Below are 21,905 nucleotides of genomic sequence, written 5' to 3'. Positions count from 1 at the left end.
TTTGGGAAGAAAAATGTGAAAAGAAATGGAAAGAATAAATAAAACCATTACAGACCTTTAGGGGTCTATAAAGGTTAGAATGGGCATTAGTGACAACATGACTCTGAAATAATGCTGTTGGCGAGAACTTTAAATATTTGTTCATTCCCTTAAATCCAGTCGTTCCATTTCTAGAAATTACATTCCAAGCAATAATGGTATAATTGCACAGAAATAGTCACAACATAATTTATACTTTTGCAACATGAGAATCATCCTCAAAGTGCTCCGGTTTTATATTACTAAAGTAACCATCCAGCCATACAGTAGAATGTTTTAACTGGGGCATCCTCGCAGCGTTCCTTTTACACCCAAGCAATGAGAAAACTGAAGAGATTTAACCAACCATCAGGAGTTGTCTCCTTTTAAAAGTGAAGGTCAGGATATGGCTGAGAGATTGACAGCTCTAAGGTGATTCCACCTACCCTCTTTCCAAGCAAACAGCACACCCTGAGCAGGCCACTCCCTATACAAAGATAAATACTAATTAGAAAAGATCTAAACTGGGATCCTTAGGTAGAAAAAACTGCAAGAGAAGGTTAGAAAAAGCATTTGAAGAATTATTACAGAAAACAAGAAACTTCAGAAGACAGAAATTCTGCACAGAAGTAGTGAAAACAAAAAGACAGCAGGGTAGAAGAGGAACTGGGACTGTTAATCAAGATTAAAACCATATTAATACAAAACAGAAGGTAGGATTTACAACAGCTTTATTTTAGAAGGTACAAACTAGAATAGAAAATAAAAATCGAATCGGTAGAGATGGTAGCTATAGAAAGCAGAGTTGAAAGGTCCAACAACCTAAGTAACATAGGTGCTGTTATCCCCATTTTATAGATAAAAGACCAAGGCAGAGAGAGGTTACCTGTCTGTGGTCTGGTTAGTGAGTGGCAGAACCAGGAATCAAACCCAGGCATTCTGTCCTCACATTCTTCTCTAAACTATTAAAATGTGTTAAATTATAATTTAAAAGTTAAGAAGTAATAAAAGAAAATTTTCTCAAAAGAAAAGGCTGAATCGTCTAAACCTAGCTCATTATTTTGCCTCAATGTAAAGGTAGATGAGGAAATATCCAGAAAATAAAACCAAACCGTAAAGAAAAGAATGATAAATTTGACTAGGTAAAAAGCTTCAAGTGTGTCCTAAGAATAGCAGGTTGAATAAGACAAACATATATGCACCCCCGTTTTCATTGTAGCATTATTTACAATAGCAAAGTTATGTTCCTCAGTGGATGAATGGATAAAAAAAATGTTTGTATATGTACAGATAATGAAATATTGTTGGCTATAAAAAACACTGTCTTGTCATTTGCAACAGTGTGGATTGACCTTGAAAAGAGCATTATTTATGCTAAGTGAAATAAGTTAGGCAGAGAACAGATACCATGTGACTTCACTTTTTGAAAAGTGGAATCTTTAAAATAAGCTCACAGATACAGAGAACAGATTGGTGGCTGCTAGAGGCCAAGATGGTGTGCCAAATAGGTGAAAGATATATGTGCAGTCTGAAAAACATAAAACTAATTATTAGGTTGAATAGGAGCTGACTTAATTTTTTTTCCCCAAATATAAAAAACCTCAAGAGAAAGTTGATGACAGACAAGTATATGGATTATAATTTGATTTTTTTTTTTTTGAAATGTAACATATTCCCAGAAAACAGTTCTGGAAGAAGTAAATACTAATCTGTTAACTATGGTTTCCTGTGAGGGTGGTAAGATTCCTGGATAAATTAGCGTTGTGCATTATGAGGTTTTTGATTGTGTGATCCTATATGTATATTTTGCATTAAGAGAGTATTAAAATGTAAATTGTGAACATTTCAATTAATGGTTTTATATGTGTACATATATTCTTTATCTTTAAATATTTATCTTAAAAACTTATCAAAATCGTTCTTTCAAATGTCCATCAGATATTTCTTAAAATAAATGAAAAATTGAGACCTAACAGGCCAACAGTAGATTTTATGACAATTTATGCCATGGAGTCAGTAAAAACTGTCATATCCATCATAGTTGTAAGCAGATGCGCTTTGGCCAGATGTAGGCAGTAGGATTGTCTTTTTCATTTGATTAGTCTCACGTGTTAATCAGAAGATTTTGCATTAAATCTGGATTTCTGGCTTCCTTTAGAAATGGAAGGACATCGCAGACTTGGCCCCTCTCTCACAGGGCACTGTTGTCTATAGCTAGAGTGGTTGCTTCCTGTTTAGAAGGGTTGTGCTTTTTCCACTTCACAGTTTTCTGTGTTCCCTGTAGTTTCAAGTGCCTAGTTTTGATAGTAACTGCCTGGCCCCTGCCGTAATTTGGCTTGCAATGTCTGTCCATGTTATTGACAAGAGAAAAAGTTCCTCAGTCTGTTAGGTGAAACCCTTGTTGTGTATAGAGTGTATGTTAATACACATGTGGAAGAATAAAACTATTAACACAAGTTTATCTCTTTTTGCTATGTTTTCTAATTTTTAATATAGTGGACATAGGTTACACATGTAATTTTGTATATCTTACACAGTTGCAGGTAAAAGATATCACTAAATGTTGAGTATTCTTGTTTTTCAATTTCAGTGTATTATTGTTTTATTAGGAGTAATATTAGTGGTAAGTCCTTATGGACTTACTAATTCAAATTGTATGTAGTAAGCCACTTAGTCGTAGGATCATTTTTTTGCTACTGAGTATAGCAAACTTTTTATTAAATGAACAGAATGACAGCAAAAACAGAGTTGTCCGAAGTGGTGGGCTTCTCGTTAGAGCACAGTCTAAGGCTTGAGTGCGTAGCACTTTGAGTAGGGCATGTCCAGGGTCGAATTGGGTCACTACAAGGATTTTGTCTTTTCCTGGGGTGCTATAGAAATATTACTTTTTCTGCACTATGATGTGAAAAAGGTTGGGAAGTGCTGTGCTAGAAGTGCAGCTAATCCAAGAAAACATTAGAATTCATGTATTCATATTTTAATCTCATTTCTCTATTGTTTTAAGAGGCGCTTAATATATAGTGCACTATAATGTGTGGATTATTTAAAGTCTGTTCACACCGGGCTTGTTTGCATAAAAACATATTATTGGGGTAGAGAGTCAAATTTAGTCATTGGACAAAATCTGTGGCTTTTTTCTATGGAGGTATTCTACATACAAACCAAAGAATCAGATAGTAAGATAATAGTGCATTAAATGCAATAGTGGCCTTTTTAACCTAAGATTTTATGTTATCTCCCCATCGGCACTGAAAGCACCCTAGTTCATAAAGGAATATACTAAAATCATTTGGTGGAGGCATTTTCATATATCCAGAACTAACATTTTCTTCAAGTTCCTGTCTGGTTCATAGTTTTATTTTTTTATGATTCATAATGAATTCTTCAAGATATCAGTAAAATGCTTTGTGGATTTGTTTAAAGGATGAGAAACTGGCTAAAAGGTCCTTTTCTAACCATTTCTCTTCCATTCTAGATGGCCCTCTTCCTGATCCATCTATGATCCGTGGCAATGTGCCAAACCAGATGATGCCTCGGGCACCGCCACAATCTGGTGAGTTATGGGAGAAATCTATGTATTTATCCATGGCCTTTTTTTTAACAGAGTCCCTGTTGTACTACAAGGTTATACTTGCCACCTTGATTCTTGCCTCATGCCACCAGAAATCTGAAAGCCTTTTAGAGTTGGAGCCCAGGGAAGAAGAAAATGTGAAGAGCAGGTTGGCTGGCAGATCAGTGGGCAAAGACATTATTAGATGATTGAGTATCCATTTAAAACCACCTGGCCAAAATGAAATTGATGTTAAAATTAACAGTGCCCTTCTGCGGCTACTGTGAATGAAACAGATTTATTCACCATTGAAAGCAGGTTCTTGTATTTATCCTGGGAAAATGATGTAGAATTAGAAATAAGGACTCTTGTCTTCTGATCTCTGATTCCATGAAGGTGTTCACATGTAATATTTTGCACTTACTCATAGGTTTGAATCAATTTGGCCAGATAAGTATGCCCCAGCCCCCTATTGGACCACGGCAACCCTCTTCTCTTCAGCACCATGGACAGTTGGCTCAGCCTGGAACTCTCAACCCTGTAAGTTTAAGCTCTTCAGGTAACCTCTTTGGCCTTCACCTGACATTTTAAAAATCCTTTTTCTTTAACTTCATAAACAAAAATTCTCACACTTACTTAACCAGCTAACTATAAGTTATTAATTCTTAACTTTGATTTGTGTTCTAGAGATGAGACTAAGTAGATATTGAATACTAAAATCCTCAATTTTTACCTCTTTTACCTATAAATTGTTTTTAGAAATTGGTCCTACAGAAATAATCAGTGCGATACTAAAAGAATATGTTTTGAAGATAATACATTTGAAAGATGTTATGTACCTTTTTGAAAAAAGGGTGTATCTTGAATGTACATTATAGAGTTAAGTTAAATTTGGTACATCTGTCAATTAGGATGTTATGTAATCAATAATTTCAGAACTCACATGATGGTAGGAGAGCTTTAAATGGGAAAACTAGGTTTCTAAAGCATATATATTATGAGATCAACATAGTTAAGAACTGTCTTGATTTTAATATATATAAATAAACACTAAAAGAGGTATGCTTTCAAGTCCTGTTCATAGTTATAGTACTAGAAAGCTTTATAAGAGTAGCCAGTCACCTTTCCCTTGAATCTTAATGTTTAGTAGCCTACACAGTTTAACACAGTCTCTTCTTTTCCATAAATGCCTGTCTTCTCCAAACCCAGGCAGGAAACTATCTTGCAAAGGTGATGGAAAAGCAGTTACCTGGTACTAGAGACTAAAGATAAAGAAGAACTCTAAGCATCTCACTGTTTCTGTTGGAAACTCTAAACCTGTCATCAACCTTTGGTTGGCTCCAGCTTTTCGCCGTCTTCCAGAGTTAGCTAGTGACTCTAGTACTTAGGCCTTTTGGAGTAGTCTATCAGGACATCTTGGCGTACCAGTCCCCTTTGTTTAATGAGAATTCTTATTAGTCTTCATTTTAATCTGTATCACAGATGCCTGCCTTAGATTATGACGTTTTTGGCCTTTGGTACTCCATAATTCTTTATTAAAGCCCTGGATTTGTTTGGGATGATTTTAGAAATAAAATGTAATAATCCTAGAGTATTTGTGGACTATGAATGCTACCAGGTTCAGTCATAACATTGTAATATTTTACTTGTTTGTACCCATTATGGAATCTTAAAATTTGTGCTGTTACAGTACCGTCGACATGAGCAAAGAACTTGTAAAATTGTGATTCGCTCTCCTCAACAGAGCATGCAAAGAAACATTTACCTCTACTTTGTCAGAGTTCTAGGTGCATTTGTACATCAGAGTCCATAACCACTTGTAATTTTAGAGTAGGCTTAGGTAAAATATGAAGCTTGTCTCTGTTATCTTGGCATGAGAATCAGTGGTTGCATGACTTTCTTCCTTTCCTACCCCACCCTCCTCAGCAGGGCTGGGGCAGTTGATTCCAGCTGCTGCTCTAGTAGAATAACTATAATGAATCAATTTGGTGCTGTGTTTCTTGTGTGCAGCCTATGGGCTATGGACCTCGCATACAGCAGCCTTCCAACCCGAACCAGTTCCTTCCCCAGACTCCGTTCCCAGCACAGGGAATGAATGTAACGAATATGCCTTTGGCTCCGTCTGGCGGTCAAGCACCAGTGTCTCAAGTATGTCTTCCAAATGAATTTTCTTATTTGTTTTTGGGATTCTTGAAACTCTGATCTAGGTTTTCTTTTTACAGGAAAGGGTGACAGTAAATAGTAGGTGAAAGATTTTCCAAGTTTGTAATAAGAACAATTATGGACATATAGTATTCTAAACAATGAAAAGATTACTCTGTGACATAGGCAGTAGTGTTAATTGTTACAAACTGGGAAATAAATTGAGAATGTAACCATTTTTTAAGTAGTAAACACTTTAAGATGAAACTGTACAACTACTTGCAAAAGGAAGAACTCTAGCTGAAGAGAACATAGGAAGGCCAGAAAACACGATCTGCTTACCTGTCCCATGCCCCTGTGGTACTGAGGGCCTTCTGCTGAATTTTTAAAGTCTACTTAAATACTGTATTGGTTAGATTATCCAAAGATATGCCCCCAATAACAGGATTTTTATCACATTTTTAAACTGAGGCATTCATTGACGTTTTCCTTTGTTCAGTTTCTGTCCTTAGATGCATCTAGCCTGCCTTATGAAAATATTTCTTTCTCTTCTTAATTGCCATCTTGTTATGTTTTTTTACTTTAACAGGCACAAATGTCCAGTGTTTCCTGCCCTGTGAACTCTCCTATAATGCCTCCAGGGTCTCAAGGGAGCCACATTCACTGTCCCCCTCTCCCTCAAGCTCTGCATCAGAATTCACCCTCTCCTGTACCTAGTCGTACCCCCACCCCTCACCACACTCCCCCAAGCATAGGGGCTCAGCAGCCACCAGCAACAGTAATTCCAGCCCCTGTCCCTACACCTCCAGCCATGCCACCTGGGCCACAGTCCCAGGCTCTGCATCCACCTCCAAGGCAGACACCTACACCACCACCAACGCAACTTCCTCCCCAAGCACAACCTTCACTTCCTGCTGCTGCTTCCGCCGACCAGCCACAGCAGCAGCCTCTCTCACAGCAGAGTACGGCAGCATCTGTTCCCACCCCGACGGCACCACTGCTGCCTCCGCAACCTGCGACTCCAGTAAGCCGAGACTTGGGTTTAGCAGAATCGTTTCAGTTGTATTTTGTCTCTTTTCCCTCTCCACTGTCTCTTCCTTCCTTTTCTTTCTCCATTCCTCCATCACTTCTGTTGTAATACCTAGCATAGAAGGAGTTCCAAGGATATTTATTATTCAAGTCTGATGTTGACCATGGTGTGTTTCATGTTGTATTCTGAGGCATTGGGGCATATAAGGAGGACCACAAGGGGAGAGAGCCTGTAGTACATTTAGAACAACACGTGAATTTTAAAGAATTATTTTTCAGGCTGTCTCAGCTGTAATACTTGAGAGCAAATGAGCAACAAGAACAAAAAATCAGGGATTTATGAGTGTCTGTGGTCCTAGCTAAGGTTAGAAAATTATGATCTAAGATGAGAAAAGTATGGGCCTGAAACAACCTGTAGCTTCCTTGTGAGAGGCTTGCTTTATGTATATGTAGAAATCCAAATTTACCTTTAATAGTTGCATCCTTACTAGTAGAACTCTGTGTGTCAAGGCTTAGAACTTCCAATTTGATCACTGAGGCCTGTGTTTTAGATCTTTGTCATGTTGGTGAACTGAGAGGTCCGTGAGTCACAAGTGCTTCGTATCTGTTCAGCAACAGCTGGTTCATCCTGGCCTCTGATAGGCAAGAAAAGGCACAGTACAGAAAGGAAATGTTTCACTTTATTCTCTGTAGGGTAGTTCCTGAAAATACTAACTTATCATTATGAAGTTTCTTGTTAGGAGACTTAGGAAAAAGATAGAGATAGCCGTTTATCTCAGTGGAATATGATAATTGAAAACAGCCACTCATTATGAGGGTTCATTATATTTTCTCTGCTTTGCTGTACATTTGAAACTTTTCCCAATGAGAAGTTAAAAACAAAACAAGATAGCCAGTCATCCTTATTTTCTTTCCATTTCTCTATAAATGTGAGCTTCTCTAGGCAGTCATCTCTGAAACCCCCACCCCTCACACACTGCCAAAGAATGATAGTTATCAAAGAAACAGTTACTGGCTCTTTTATGCACAGCCAATAATTTGCCAATTTTCAGTCTCCTGTACTTTAGTATAATTATTACAAGGGGTGAAATAAGCAGTTAAGTGAAAGCACCATAATGGATATAATGACACTGGCCTAGAAATAGGTGGTTAATTGTGCCATCTTGTTGTGTAGCTTAAATTCTGGTTGAATAATTGGCAAACTTTTTGTGTTTTTCCCCCTCTCTGCCCAGCTTTCCCAGCCAGCTGTAAGCATTGAAGGGCAGGTATCAAATCCTCCATCTACTAGTAGCACAGAAGTGAATTCTCAGACCATTCCTGAGAAGCAGCCTTCACAGGAAGTGAAAATGGAGGCTAAAATGGAAGTGGATCAACCAGAACCACCAGCTACTCAGCCAGAGGATATTCCAGAGGTGAGAGTAGGGCAATGACTGCTGCTATGTGGTGAGCACCTCAGTCTAGGAACCCAATTACACATGTTACAGGAAAGTATTCTCATAATTAGGTCTCATTCTGTTGATTTCCATGTGAGAAACAGTCTTCAGATACATTTGAAGGATCGTTATTACTCAGAAAAGGGGAGAATAAGACTGTGACCTTATTGCTTCCAGGTACGTGTCTTTGTAATGCTAAAAATATCTACGTATCTTGCCTTTTAGATGAAAACAGAAGACTGTAAAGTAGAACCTATAGAAACAGAAGAGAGAGGCACTGAATTAAAAACTGAAATAAAAGAGGAAGAAGACCAGCCAAGTACTTCAGTTACCCAGTCATCTCCAGCCCCAGGACAGTCAAAGAAGAAGAGTAAGTGTCTTAAGCTCTGTATTCCTGGAGGCAAGGAAAACCGAAGAGCTTGAGAAAGATGGGATCAGGCATCAAGCCTGGGAATTGACTTTAATGTGATTTCATTAGGCTTGGAGCCCTTGGCCTGGTCTCTTTTTATTACTAATGTTGGGAAAGAATTTATATTTTTTAAGATATATTTGCTTCCTGGAATCACTGGGTCAGTCACACCCATCATTTCTTCAGGGTTAGATGGTAAACGCCTGTCAAAATTCTCTTTTTCAAAGGAAATTGTTAAGTAATATTTTCGACTGAAATGTAGGAAATAATAGCAATAATAACAACATTTATTGTTAACCTACTGTTAACAATAACCAGGCACTGTGTCACACACCTGCATTGTCTCGTTTGATAACTTCACAACTCTGTGAGGCTTTGGATCCCATTTTACAGGCTGGAAAACTGAAGCTTAGCAAGGTTCAGTAACTAGCCCCAGCTCACTCAGCTGGTAAGTGAACTCAGGTTGGCTGATGCAGAATCTTTGCTCTGAACCACGCTGCTGCATATTGATGAGTCAGGCCAGGCAAACAGCACTGCTTAGCACAGCATTAAACAGTCCCCACAGAAGTTAATTAGTTTAGGACTAGAATTTCTTGGGGCTCTAGAGACCCCTTCAGTGGCACCGGTAGATCTTAGCTCAATAGGAGGAGTCTCCTGGTTCCTAGGGATGATATATATAAAAGTGTTCCATTAATACAGTGTACTACTTTTAAATGTTGGGGTTAACAATTATTTTCATTAAAAAAAGGTTTATACATATTGAGGTGCTATCTTAATGTAGGTGCAGCAAACCCAGTCTTACTATTAGGAATCTCTCTTTGAAACAGCTAATCTCACAAGTCTGCAAATTATGTTTGAGTACAACCAAGTATGAGACAAGCCCATCTGTTTGATCATTTTAATGGCAACCCCCACCATTAGGTGATAAATATCTAAAGTGCTAACACATACACTCTAATGAAAATAAAATTAACTTGTAACTAGTAGAAATAACAAGGCCTATGCCCAGAGTATGTTTTTAAAGCTCAAAACTGAACCCTTGATGACTAGCTTCTTGAGTGAGAGCTTAAATTAATTCCACTTGGGAGACGCCAGCAAATCTTTCCTAATTTTTGGGAGACATAACTGAGAAGTATTTGAACATCATTTCATCAAGTGAGTCCATGGCTCTGGCATAACAATTTAGTTCTCTGTTTCCTTAGACTTAAACCTCACATTTGCCATTTAAATTGTAACTATATCTTCCTCCTAAGCTCTAAGACATAATGAGACATAATGAGGAACTCTTCCCTTAAGTCGTTCTGAGACCTTTAGTGATCAGATAATACCAGGTCTAATTTCTGACTTGTTAAATACTTATAACACAGACATGGACTTTTTTCTTTTCTTGCTTGACAGCATCCCTCTCACCACCAGTATCTTTCAGAATGTTATTTGGACAAGTCTCTTTATAAATTTTTGGAAGGCTAGGAGTCTTTTTCTACACGGTCAACACTATCTTAACTAAATTTCTGACCAAAGAAATAGCCAAGCTATGAAAGCTGTTTAAAGGTAACTAGACATGGTGATTTGAAGGTGCTACCTTAAGCAGACCAGGAATTAGAAACAGGAAGTGCTTACTTAGTGATATTCCAGTGAGGACAGTGTATGCAACTTGTGTTTTGTGATTCTTGAGATATTTTTTAGCTTTGACTTGAACTTTTCTCCTCCTTTTGCTTAATCGATAACTACTTTCAAATGTACTCTTAAGTTTTCAAACCAGAGGAATTACGTCAGGCACTGATGCCAACGTTGGAGGCACTTTACCGACAGGATCCGGAATCCCTTCCTTTTCGTCAGCCTGTGGACCCTCAGCTTCTAGGAATCCCTGTAAGTATGTAGTGGTACTTCTGAATTTTTTAAAATGGGTTAACAGATTTATTCAGACATGATTCACATACTGTCCAAGTCACCCATTTAAAGTATACAATTCAGTGGTTTTTGTGTATTCACAGAATTGTGCAGCCATTACCACAGTTAGTTTTGGATCATTTTCATCAGACCACAGAAGAAATCCCATATCCATAAGCGGTCACTCCCTATTTCCCTCACAGCCCCCACTACCACCATCCCCAACCATTAGTCTGCTTTCTGCCTCTGGATTTGTCTCTTCTGGGCATTTCATTAAATAGAATTATATAGTATGTGGTTCTTTGTGACCAGCGTCTTTGACTTAGCATAATGTTTTAAAGGTTTGTCTGTATTATATCAAGAGTCCATGTTTCACTCCTTTTTATGGCCTAGTAATATTCCTTCGTACCGCTGTACCACATTTTCTTATTCGTTGATGGACATTTGGGTTGTTTACACTTTTTCATCTGTTGACACTACCGTTGCTATGCATATTCATATAGAAATTTTTGTGTGGATGTATGATTTTATTTCTCTCGGGTATACACGTAGGAGATTGTTCAGTCATACGATTTATTTTTATCGCTGGAGTATCAGTAGTTTATGATAGAAACGATGGGCCCAAATTAGCTTCACCTCCTTTTAAAGTTGCTTTTATACACTAGGCTACTAGCTAGCAGGTTTCATTTGAGAGTCTGAAGTGAAAATGGATAAGGCAGTAGAGTGCTTTCAAGGGACAAAAATCCATTAGGGACTTTTTTTTTTCCCCTGTATTTTTCTGTGACCTTAGATGAATCACTGATGTTCTTTGGACTTTGCTTTTTTTTATCTATAGGACCCTTGTAGTTCTAAAATGTTAAGAGTCTTTGAAGTGATCGCACATACGTTATATGGTAAAACATGGAGTCGCTTCAGTAGATCATCAGCCAGCCAGCTGTCTGGAAAGTCTGTTCTCGCTGCCCTCTGAGTTGCGTCATATCTCTAGACTAATGGTTTAAAAAAGATCGGATATCAGCTATATCTTAGAAATATAGACAGGTCAAAGATTCAACAATATCTGGAAAATTAATAATTGAAGATATGCCATCTCCCTTAAATACAGAGAATTTTGAGTAACGTCAATTCGTGTCACCTGTCCTTCTAGGATTACTTCGATATTGTGAAGAGCCCCATGGATCTTTCTACCATCAAGAGGAAGTTAGACACTGGACAGTATCAGGAGCCCTGGCAGTATGTGGATGACATTTGGCTTATGTTCAACAATGCCTGGTTATATAATCGGAAAACATCGCGGGTGTACAAATACTGCTCCAAGCTGTCTGAGGTCTTTGAACAAGAAATTGACCCAGTCATGCAAAGCCTTGGATATTGTTGTGGCAGAAAGGTAAGAAATTTCTGGACAGATAAAAATTGTGTGGAAAACTTGACTAATTTGAATCCTGAATCATCAGATTATAAGTTCATCATCTAGAGTAAGGACTCTATCATAGTCACCTGTGTGGGTGCACAGTACCTGGCATGTACTGGTTTTCTTGTGCATTCCAGTTCACACTGAGCTCCTCTTGTCTTCAGTTTTTTGGTAATGGTGGAAGGATATGACTTAACCATGAGGTTACAACGGTTTTGGATCTGTGAACTGCCTTGGAAACTGAATAGCCCATTATGATGAACACAAATGCAAACTAAGACTTCACTGACTTGTTTTTGATTTGCCAGTGTAAATATTCTAGCTTGTCTTTCAGACCTATGTACTATATAATGAATGGTTTCTTTTGCAGTTGGAGTTCTCTCCACAGACACTCTGTTGCTATGGCAAACAGTTATGCACAATCCCTCGTGATGCCACTTACTACAGTTACCAAAACAGGTAAGTGTGACCATGTGTATCCCATAGTTCATGTGTCCACATGTCTAGGGAGTGCATGCGGATGGACCAGTACTCATACGGTCATGGTTCATGTGTTAGTTAACTTGCTTGAAAACAGCTGTACAGCACAAGTTCTGGTCTTTGCATTCTGCCTTTGTAGAATTATACAATATTCTAGCAGAAAGTAGCCTTGCGTCAGATGTCTGGGCCCTTATTTATAGAAATAGGAAAGGCAGGAACCCAGAGCCTTGGGAAGTTAAGCAACTTTGTGTGCTGGTGGCATAGATGGGATTATACCCCAGGCTCCACTTCTCTTTCCACTGTCTTTTCATAGCTCACCACAGCTTCAGGCAAAACATTTTCAAACTAATAAGTCTTTCCTACTTGTCCATGAAATTGCTGCTGGCTATCTCATTTCCCGAAAGCTACCCAGAAAATTTTTAACCCAAAGTTTATCAGCCAGCTATATCTTTTTGGAAATTCATTCTTTTTCTCTGTGGCCTATCCCTAAGTAGTTGTTCCTCAAGTATGTGAAAACAGATTCCAGAGTATTTGCTTTATCTCTATTAAGCACATAAAAAGGAATATCGCCAAAAATTTCTCTGTACCAGACACTGACAAACACTTGCCTATGACAGTGGATGGTAGGGTTCTAATAAATTAGGCACTTCTGCCTTTTCTCCTGCCCAAACAGTGGCTGTAGTTAAAAAAAATTGTACTCACTAATCTATGTTAACCATGATTTGTCTCTTATCTTCAGTAATCAGCCTACAGTATAGCTTGGTTGGGGTGTTTACTTTGGGCTCTGAGACAGTATAATAGCAAGGCCGGGCAATTAATACTCTACTTCTTCGATACAACCAAACCCATTGTCGCGGTTTTTGCTGAACTTGTGTGCTACAGATGTATTTCTAGCTTTGAAAAAGTTACTTAAACTTTTTGTAAATCAAAAAGTTTATGAACTCTCCTAGTGCTTTGTAGTCCTTCGAATCCACAGGAAAAGTGGGTCCTGAGTTGTTAAAAGCGCCTTACTTTCAAAAAAGCAAGTAACAAACCAGCACGAAACTTTTTTCATGCTGCAATCTTGACATAGCATTTTTGGATTTTTAACTTTAATTTATAGTGTTTGTGATATTTGTACCAAGGATCATCTAACCGTGTACCTGCATACACCACTGCCTTTCTTTTGCCTTTTCAACTATGTTTTAATGGTTAAAATCATTATTTAACTGCTTGTGCAGACTTTTCATTGAAAACAGTATTTCTTTTTTTTCTTATGTGGCTTTGTTGGGATCAAAAAGAAAAAAATGTTTTTTTTCAACCCACAATTGTTTTTAGATGACTATTTCCTAGTATCTGTAGTGAATTTTGTTTTTTGTTGTTGTTGTTGTTGTTGTTGGATGTTTTTTGGAAGTGGAGAGAAGTGTATGGGTTTAGGTAATAGAGTAGCAATAATTCTTTCCCGGTATATTCATCCTCCTCACTCCTTTTGATTATTTAGTTACTAAAATGAAAGGGTATAGGTCTGTGTAAGCGAAACTTTGTTTTATTTGCTGTAATCATTTGCTACTTGTGATCCCATTTGAGATATTTAATGCTAATCTGTGCTTTGCCTTGGCTTTCTGCTTTGTGTTGTCTTGTCTTGCTTTTACGTTTTTTGTTGTCCTGCAATCCCTCATTTCTTCGTTTGTTTTGTGTTTTTTTTTTTCTCCCTCATGCTTGTCGTTGTCTGCACTTGGCTTTGATTGCAAAAAAACAAAAACAAAAAACCCATACTGTGGGGCCCATAAATCTGCATCATTGAATGTCCTTGTCGCCGTTGATGACCTGCTCTCTGCTCCCGTCCCCCTCCTTGGCCTGCTGTGATTGGTGGCTTCGTTGCTTGGCTTGGGCTGTGTTGTGTGAACGGAATAGTTCACCCCAGTATGGCCTTCTTGCCGACAGGTATCATTTCTGTGAGAAGTGTTTCAATGAAATCCAAGGGGAGAGCGTTTCTTTGGGGGATGACCCTTCCCAGCCTCAAACGTAAGTAACTGCATTGTTTTGGAAAGTGCTATCTTATTTCTCAGTTTATCATCAGGAGATTATGCTCTGGCTTTTAAATGATCTTGGGTTACACTGTCCAGTGTAATAGCCATTAGCCACAGATGGCTACTTAAATGCAAATTAATTAAAAATAAATAAAATTTTAAATTCTCACTTGCACTAGCCACATTTCTAGTGCTCACTAAACATCTGTGGCTAGTGGCTGCCATGTTGGTCAGCACAGATAGCGAGCACTTCATCACAGCAGACAGTTCTGTTAGCGTAAGTCTAGGGAATGCATCAGCACTGGGTGGTCATTTTAGATATAGTTCCTCTATAAAAAAACAATCAAGTCTATGGCAGTGCTACCCTGAACAAGCCCGATCCCATCCCATCTGATCTCGGAAGCTAAGGAGGGTCGGGCCTGGTTAGTACTTAGATGGGAGACCCCCTAGGAAGACCAGGTGCTGTAGGTGTAAAAAAAAATAAGGGATTGTAAGCTGACAAGGTCCTTGCAATCTGTGAAGTCAACCAAGGGTTACCTTGCCTAAAAAAAAAATCTTTCTTTTTTTTTTAATTAAATAAAATAAAAAAACAATCAGCTTCTCTCCTAAAAATTGAAAGTTTTGATACAAGGAAACTTCATTATTAACTGCTTTGAGTTTGAGGGGAATTAAACAACCACCTTATAGCCTCCTCATATAAGTAATAATCACTATAATTGTGACTATCATTTAACAACATTAGGGGTTCAGGAATTCGTTAGAGTGACTTAGAAAGAGACTTCATTGGGCTTTTGTGATCTTAAAAGCTGTTACTGTTTGGAAAATGCCAAGAAAAAAATTCAAACATTCTCAACTGCCACATAGTACTTCTAATCTCATAAGATTTGGTTGATCACTGTATTTCACATTTGCACTGTTCTGAGAAGAACTGTTTGGCGTATTTTTGATATTCTGTTTTTCTGTTTTAACCTATAGTAAACAAGCATTTGAGAACATTCCAACAAGTTTGGAATTGTTCTGTTACTTGTAAAACAGGGCTTCTGAATAAAACTGGTTAATTTTTCAAATTGAATTTTGAAGTTGCATTCTTCCTTCAGGCACCATTGAAGTACAGTATAGTGGGATCAGGTACTGATCTGGAGAGTAGGTACTGAGTCTCTTGAGCCTTAAGATTTTCTGACCCTTGGCTAAAACAGAGATGTCAGCTTTAGCTAGGTTTCCCTGATGCAGGAAAGGAAGACAGCCTTATTCTAGTACTGTTGAGTAGCTTACCACATTTTCTGAACATTAGAACAATGCATGTTTGGCTTTGAACAGGTCTGTAGTGGGCCTGTCTGCATTACTGACAAGCTCCCAGGTCTTCCTATGCTGCTACTCTTCAGAGCACACTCATATCTCTAGGCTATAACTAGTAAAAAAGTTTAAATGTGGAGGTATCCTCGTTTTTGTAGTCATAATTGGGCCCCATGAAGTTAATCCTACTTAGAGAATGATAGGCCTGATAGCGTCTGTATTTGTGAGGCAATGGGTAGTAGGGTGGTATCCTAGATGGCAGGATGGGAGGCCATGTGAAAATTTTTAAATGAATACTATGAAATAGAGTTTTTACTTTTTAAAACTATTAGTAACCTAAAACATGTATTCTTAATATTGAAATTTTCTATTAATATAAAAAAAATTGTTTAACTACAAAATGGGTATTATTTTTAAATAGTGGTTTAGCTCTCTCTGTACATACTATCTTTCATGGTTCAGTTTAGGAACATTGAACTATTAAAGGGCATAAATACCTAACAGAGTAGCAGGCAAGATTTTAAAAGGAAAAGAGCAAACTATTATTTCTAGTTCTGGGATCTCCATTTCCTATAAGAGGAACTAGAACACAGCATTCCTTTATGTAAACTACACTTTTGTGGGAGCCAAGAATATACCTGTTTAATGTATTCTTGGTATATTCTTAGAGTTAAATAATCCGCTTACAGTTTGAGATATGTTCCTTGGGTTAGAACAGTGGTCACAGTGCTCATCTTCCTATATTGCTTTTTCTCATTGTGTCCCTCTTCTCTCTTTAGTACAATAAATAAAGAACAATTTTCCAAGAGAAAAAATGACACACTGGATCCTGAACTGTAAGTAGTTCCCCTTGAATAGTCAGTATACTTTGATTTTTCTTCCTCCGTGCATTTTCTTGGTTTGCACAGCCAGCAAGATGATTCTATATTCTTGAGCTAAATCTACATGACATACATCTAACTTAAATGGTAAGAAATGTAGAAGTCTACATTTCAGTTAGTGTTCGTTTACATTTCACTGAATCGACCAAATGGTATTTGATAGGCCCAAGTGAAGCACCACACTACCTCTGCTCAGGGACATGTATGCTATCTCTGTTGTCCTCTGCATTTTCAAACAAGTTCACAGTCCCTTTCTTTGCAGGGAGGCCTTTCAGAGCACTGAGCTGTCCCAGTACTCTGCGTCAGTGGTCTTTCACTTTTTCATTGCCATTCCACAGTCACATTTAAAACCGTCACAAAATAACTGAATATAACTCTTTTGAAATTTGGTCTACCTGTAACACTAAAGAACTTTTAAAAATTAAAAACTTTTTAAAACTATTTCAATTATTTGGATATGATTTTGGCTATCTTTGGAATTATCAGAAATCTGAAGATTTTGGAAATTTTGAACTTTTGGCTTTTTATTTCCAGATTTGTTGAATGTACAGAGTGTGGAAGAAAGATGCATCAGATCTGTGTCCTTCATCATGAGGTCATCTGGCCATCTGGGTAAGACACCAGTTTTTTCTGTAGGCATTTTTTTCATGATGATTTTTATCATCTTTGCAATGATTATATCCTGTCTTCAGAGTTCCTGTGTCTAAAAATTGTTCTTTGGATTGGGAAAAGGTAATTAAAATCCCGTTTTTAAACGTTAACCTAGGATCCAAAAATGTCGGTCTCTTGCTTGCATGCATTGTTTAAATCCATGTATAAATATTTTACTGGTTCGTATTTTAAAATATTTTGTGATCATCATACATTAAAAGTAAATGGTTTTGAAAGATTTATCAATAGAGATAACAGGAAATCTCTAGCACCTAGAAACTAGCAAGGAGGTGTTAGGTGCTATTAAATTTGCCAGGTTCTGAATGTTACTTAATACTGCAGTAGAAATATTAGAAGATACAGATATGGAGGGTACCAAGGGAACAGCTGTTTCTCTCTCTGAGAAAACATCACTGCGAATCGTATGTTAAATGGTGGCTCTGGTTAAGATTTAATTTAAACATTCTAGGTAGGGAGGGTTGGGCGATAAGTTTCACGGCCATAGTAATAAGTTACATGGCTTCTGTCCAGTGAATGACAGAGTTGCATAAAATGACTAGGTACAGACTTCCGTGAACTATTCTTGGGTCCCATGTTCTGTTTCTGAATATTCTCCACATACTTACCTAAGGTGCACATCATCAGTGACTTCTATCGCAAAAAGTGGGTTTTTGTCCATTGTGACACTTACCTGCTACTGCTATGGGCCACCTCTCACTCTCCAAGAATGGGGCTGATCCCAACTCTGTTCCAAGGGATGGAAGAGGGTATCTGCACATCAAGCGACTCCCACTAGGTTAGGGCCTCTACCTACACTGTTATGTGCTCTTTTCTTAGATTGATTGTTGATGCCAGTTTGGAGGTTATAGAGAAGAGGAGACCAATTAACAGATCTCCAGAAAATAACACAGAGGAAAGTTGTAGTAGTGGACATGTCTTTAGATACGCATTTTTAGTACTCTCCTAAACTACAGAGTGGACAAGGATAAATTAAGAGACTTGGAGTGATTATTACAACTTCAGATCAGTCAGCTAGTTGATGAACTCTCACATTTTTGTAAGAAATTCTACTTATGTACACACATCCTTATGTATTGCAAGAACAAAGACAATGCACATTTTAAATCTGTTGTGCATTACTGGAAAAGCGTTACATGTTTTACATCCTTGCCAGTAGCTTATAGACTTTTTGCCAGTGTGGTTGGCCAAAAACAAAATCCCTGTTTTGATTTCTAATTCTTCATAATCTTTTCACATATAAGCCAGTTTATATGCCGTTCACATTTCTTCAAGTCTTTTGCCTGTTTTTCAATTAGGTTTTTTTCCTTTTTGTTAATATCTATCTACAAGCTCTTTGTATATTGGTTGTATTCACTTCGTTGCATATTTAGAAATACTTCTCCCAGATCGTCTTTTGAATTTTAACTTTTATGTACATGAGATAGATTTTGTAGTGTACATTATCATAAACATTTCTCTTAAGTTTTGTAAGCAGAGTCTTGGTTTACATTTTAGGTTTATCTGTGATGGCTGTTTAAAGAAATCTGCACGAACTAGGAAAGAAAATAAGTTTTCTGCTAAAAGTAAGTTTCATTCTTATAAGCGTATCTTGGCAAACTTCACCGAAGCATGTAGTTAAAACAATAAACCATCCAAAATTAATTACTTCGTTTCAACCTTATTTAAAATATTTAACCAAACTAAAAATTTTTCTGTAACATATGGAGTTTAACTATAGTAATGCACAACAATTTTTGGTGTGAAATTTGTTAGACCCAAGCAAACTGTGGAATCTGTGGGGTGGTTTTTGTTCCTTGTTCTTGCATTTCTCCATATTTGGAACATTTCCTAGTGGGGGCTAGGTATGGAATATTTGTCCAGAATTGCCATCCCATGAGTGATTCCCTCAGCTTTGTCCATACTATTAGTGGGGGCTGCTTTTAATCCTATGTGATCTTTTCAGATGAGAGTAGGGGGAGGAGTGGTAGTCACAAAGTATCATATAATTAATGGATATTAATTTATCTTATTTCAGTTTTGTAGATCTTTTGCAATTTTTTGCTGACCTACATACAGGTTGCTTTTATTACTGTAAGGTTTCTCACAATATCCAACCTTTTTTTTTTTATATATACCCAACCTTTTTTATAATTATTTTTTGCAGATTAAGCAAAGTGCATGTGGATATTTGTTCTATTTTTTTTTTAACTCATCTGAAACTGCAGAGTTTTCAAAATAGGAAGTTAGGGAAAATAACACTTAAAAAGTATTGACTACCATGCTTGCTTTAACTGCACATATACTAAAATTGGAATGATACAGAGAAGATCATCATGGCCCCAGGACAAGGATGATACACAAACTCATGAAGTCTTCCATGAAAAAAAAATTTTTTTTAAGTATTGACTACCTGGCTAACTTTCAACAAAATCCAGCAACTTGCCTCTGTGTATTTCATGTTGAACTTTCAGACTGATAGTAATAAATCTGAACCTTGGTTACCACTGAACTTTTAACTTCTGCATTTCTAGGGTTGCCATCTACCAGGCTAGGCACCTTTCTGGAGAATCGTGTGAATGAATTTCTGAGGCGACAAAATCACCCTGAGTCAGGAGAGGTCACTGTTCGGGTAGTTCATGCTTCTGACAAAACCGTGGAAGTCAAACCAGGCATGAAAGCAAGGTATGTAGTAATGTCCCCTTCTCCTCTCGTGGATCCACAGTTGTTCATGCATGGTTATTGTTGATGATTCTAATCTGAATGAGATGTGGTTTTTCCCTCCAATCTGAATTGTACAGGTTTGTAGATAGTGGAGAGATGGCAGAATCCTTTCCATATCGAACCAAAGCCCTCTTTGCCTTTGAAGAGATCGATGGTGTTGACTTATGCTTCTTTGGCATGCATGTTCAAGAATATGGCTCCGACTGCCCTCCACCCAATCAGAGGTAAGCTTTGCTAGGGCTACCTCCTGATGTGCGTGGGAGTTTGGAGTTAGGCGAAAAAGCAAAATGGGCAAGAAAATGGTTGAGGTACTTGGTTTTGAAATGCAAGTTCTCAAGTGTAGTATTAAAGTGGAGCCAAAAATAAATAAGTACTTCTCAGTATTGCTTTTCTGTGGTCATAGTAATAAGGCAAGGGCTATGAATAGCAGCCCAGAATGGGAACCGAATGCACTACTTTTCAGAAAATGGGCTTAAATCTAGATTGTATTAAGTGCCTTCCTGGAGAGGTATGTGAAAGAATATCATACAAATGAGGTAGAATAATTAGAATTTGTTTCCAAAATACCATAAAGGCCAGAATAAGGATGCTGCCAGAAACCATTTGAATCCATAAATATTGACTGATACACACTGTGTTTCCGGCACTGCTAGGTACTGAGACTATATAGTAGAGCCACAGCATTCACAGTCTCGTCACCTAACTATGGTACTGTGTGGTAAGCATTACAAATGACAGGATGAGCAAAATGCACAAAAGAGAGAATGTATTTTTTAGCCACATTGATAAGAACTCATTATGTGACTTGACTTGATTTCTTTCTCCCTGTTTGGCACAGGAGAGTATACATATCATACCTCGATAGTGTTCATTTCTTCCGTCCTAAATGCTTGAGAACTGCAGTCTACCATGAAATTCTGATTGGATATTTAGAATATGTTAAGAAATTAGGGTAAGTATATTGATAACAAATGCCATTTTTAAAAACAATTGGTTTAGACTAATTCGTCTTAAACTACCGGTATTGTGGTGAGACATCAGTTAAAACATGCAAATATGCGATTTTCTGTCTTTTTTTCTCAACTTCATTTTCATCTAGTGAAACCGTAACCCGACTTTGTGGTGATCCCGTGGTGTTACTGTTGCCAATAGGAAAGAAATGGCTGCTTTGGCCCTAGTCGCACCCTCCCCAGATCAGCTTCGCTGCATTTCCTTCACTTAAGCTGTTAGGTTCCGTTTGATTTGAAGGTTGTATGTTACTCAGGGCCAGAACCTTAAACATTTGAATTTGATTCTTTTACACTAGATATGGAAACCAAAAACAAAGGTCTGGAGATAATAAAAATTCACCAGACCCATTTCCTTACCTTTAAGGTCTATATGTGCTTGAGACTATTCACCACTTCTCCTTGTTAACAGTTTGCATTCATTGAGCTTTCGTGTTGAAATAGATCCATTTTCCATTTCATTTGGTCTTTGACCACACATTTGGGGTTTTTGGATCCTCCAAGAACAACGAGTTTTCAGGAAACCTCCAAGAAGAACTAGTCAACGGGAGATCCATTGTTAGTGTTTTGGGCAATGCCTAGTACTGGCCTAAGAATTTTGATCTGATGCTGGACTATGCACTTTGTGTTATTTTGGGAAATTGCTGGTTTCTGTACTGACTCCACCTTGTAAAATATGGCGTTCTTCCTAGAATGGATGATCTTCTCTCTTGACTTTTTTTTCTCTTTGTGTTGTTAGTTATACAACAGGGCATATTTGGGCATGTCCCCCAAGTGAGGGAGACGACTATATCTTCCATTGTCATCCTCCTGACCAGAAGATACCCAAGCCTAAGCGACTGCAAGAATGGTACAAAAAGATGCTTGACAAGGCCGTGTCTGAGCGAATTGTCCATGACTATAAGGTCAGCGGGGCAGTGGGGGGGGCATGGTAGAAGTGCACATTTGCTAATCCTACTGCTCTGTATTCTGCCATTTAACTAC

At 37.8% G+C, this 21,905-nt stretch overlaps 1 protein-coding gene, 1 non-coding gene and 1 pseudogene across 4 annotated transcripts in view; all 3 read left to right on the top strand.

Annotated features, from left to right (window-relative positions):
• EP300 (EP300 lysine acetyltransferase) overlaps positions 1-21,905 on the top strand; it is a 69,092-nt gene that overhangs the window by 38,175 nt on the left and 9,012 nt on the right. For all 3 annotated transcript variants that reach the window (XM_039863365.1, XM_039863366.1, XM_039863364.1), the window contains 17 exons: positions 3,494-3,571; positions 3,999-4,108; positions 5,579-5,716; positions 6,300-6,734; positions 7,972-8,151; positions 8,398-8,542; positions 10,332-10,450; positions 11,616-11,855; positions 12,250-12,338; positions 14,283-14,363; positions 16,441-16,497; positions 17,077-17,154; positions 18,709-18,776; positions 19,725-19,875; positions 19,992-20,138; positions 20,753-20,866; positions 21,661-21,826. In XM_039863365.1, the coding sequence (XP_039719299.1) occupies positions 3,494-3,571; positions 3,999-4,108; positions 5,579-5,716; positions 6,300-6,734; positions 7,972-8,151; positions 8,398-8,542; positions 10,332-10,450; positions 11,616-11,855; positions 12,250-12,338; positions 14,283-14,363; positions 16,441-16,497; positions 17,077-17,154; positions 18,709-18,776; positions 19,725-19,875; positions 19,992-20,138; positions 20,753-20,866; positions 21,661-21,826 (2,396 nt within the window). The remainder of the gene's footprint in view (positions 1-3,493; positions 3,572-3,998; positions 4,109-5,578; positions 5,717-6,299; positions 6,735-7,971; positions 8,152-8,397; positions 8,543-10,331; positions 10,451-11,615; positions 11,856-12,249; positions 12,339-14,282; positions 14,364-16,440; positions 16,498-17,076; positions 17,155-18,708; positions 18,777-19,724; positions 19,876-19,991; positions 20,139-20,752; positions 20,867-21,660; positions 21,827-21,905) is intronic.
• On the top strand, positions 14,716-14,839 carry LOC120603091 (uncharacterized; annotated as a pseudogene).
• Positions 19,476-19,587, top strand: LOC120603040 (U6 spliceosomal RNA). The gene has a single exon (XR_005652945.1). It is a non-coding gene; the product is annotated as a U6 spliceosomal RNA (small nuclear RNA).

This window comes from Pteropus medius, unplaced genomic scaffold, assembly GCF_902729225.1.
Source record: "Pteropus medius unplaced genomic scaffold, Ma_sr-lr_union100, whole genome shotgun sequence".
Classification (NCBI taxonomy): Eukaryota; Metazoa; Chordata; class Mammalia; order Chiroptera; family Pteropodidae; genus Pteropus; species Pteropus medius.
The sequence above is the reverse complement of the archived record's forward strand: the minus strand, read 5'-3'. Positions and strand labels throughout refer to the sequence as shown.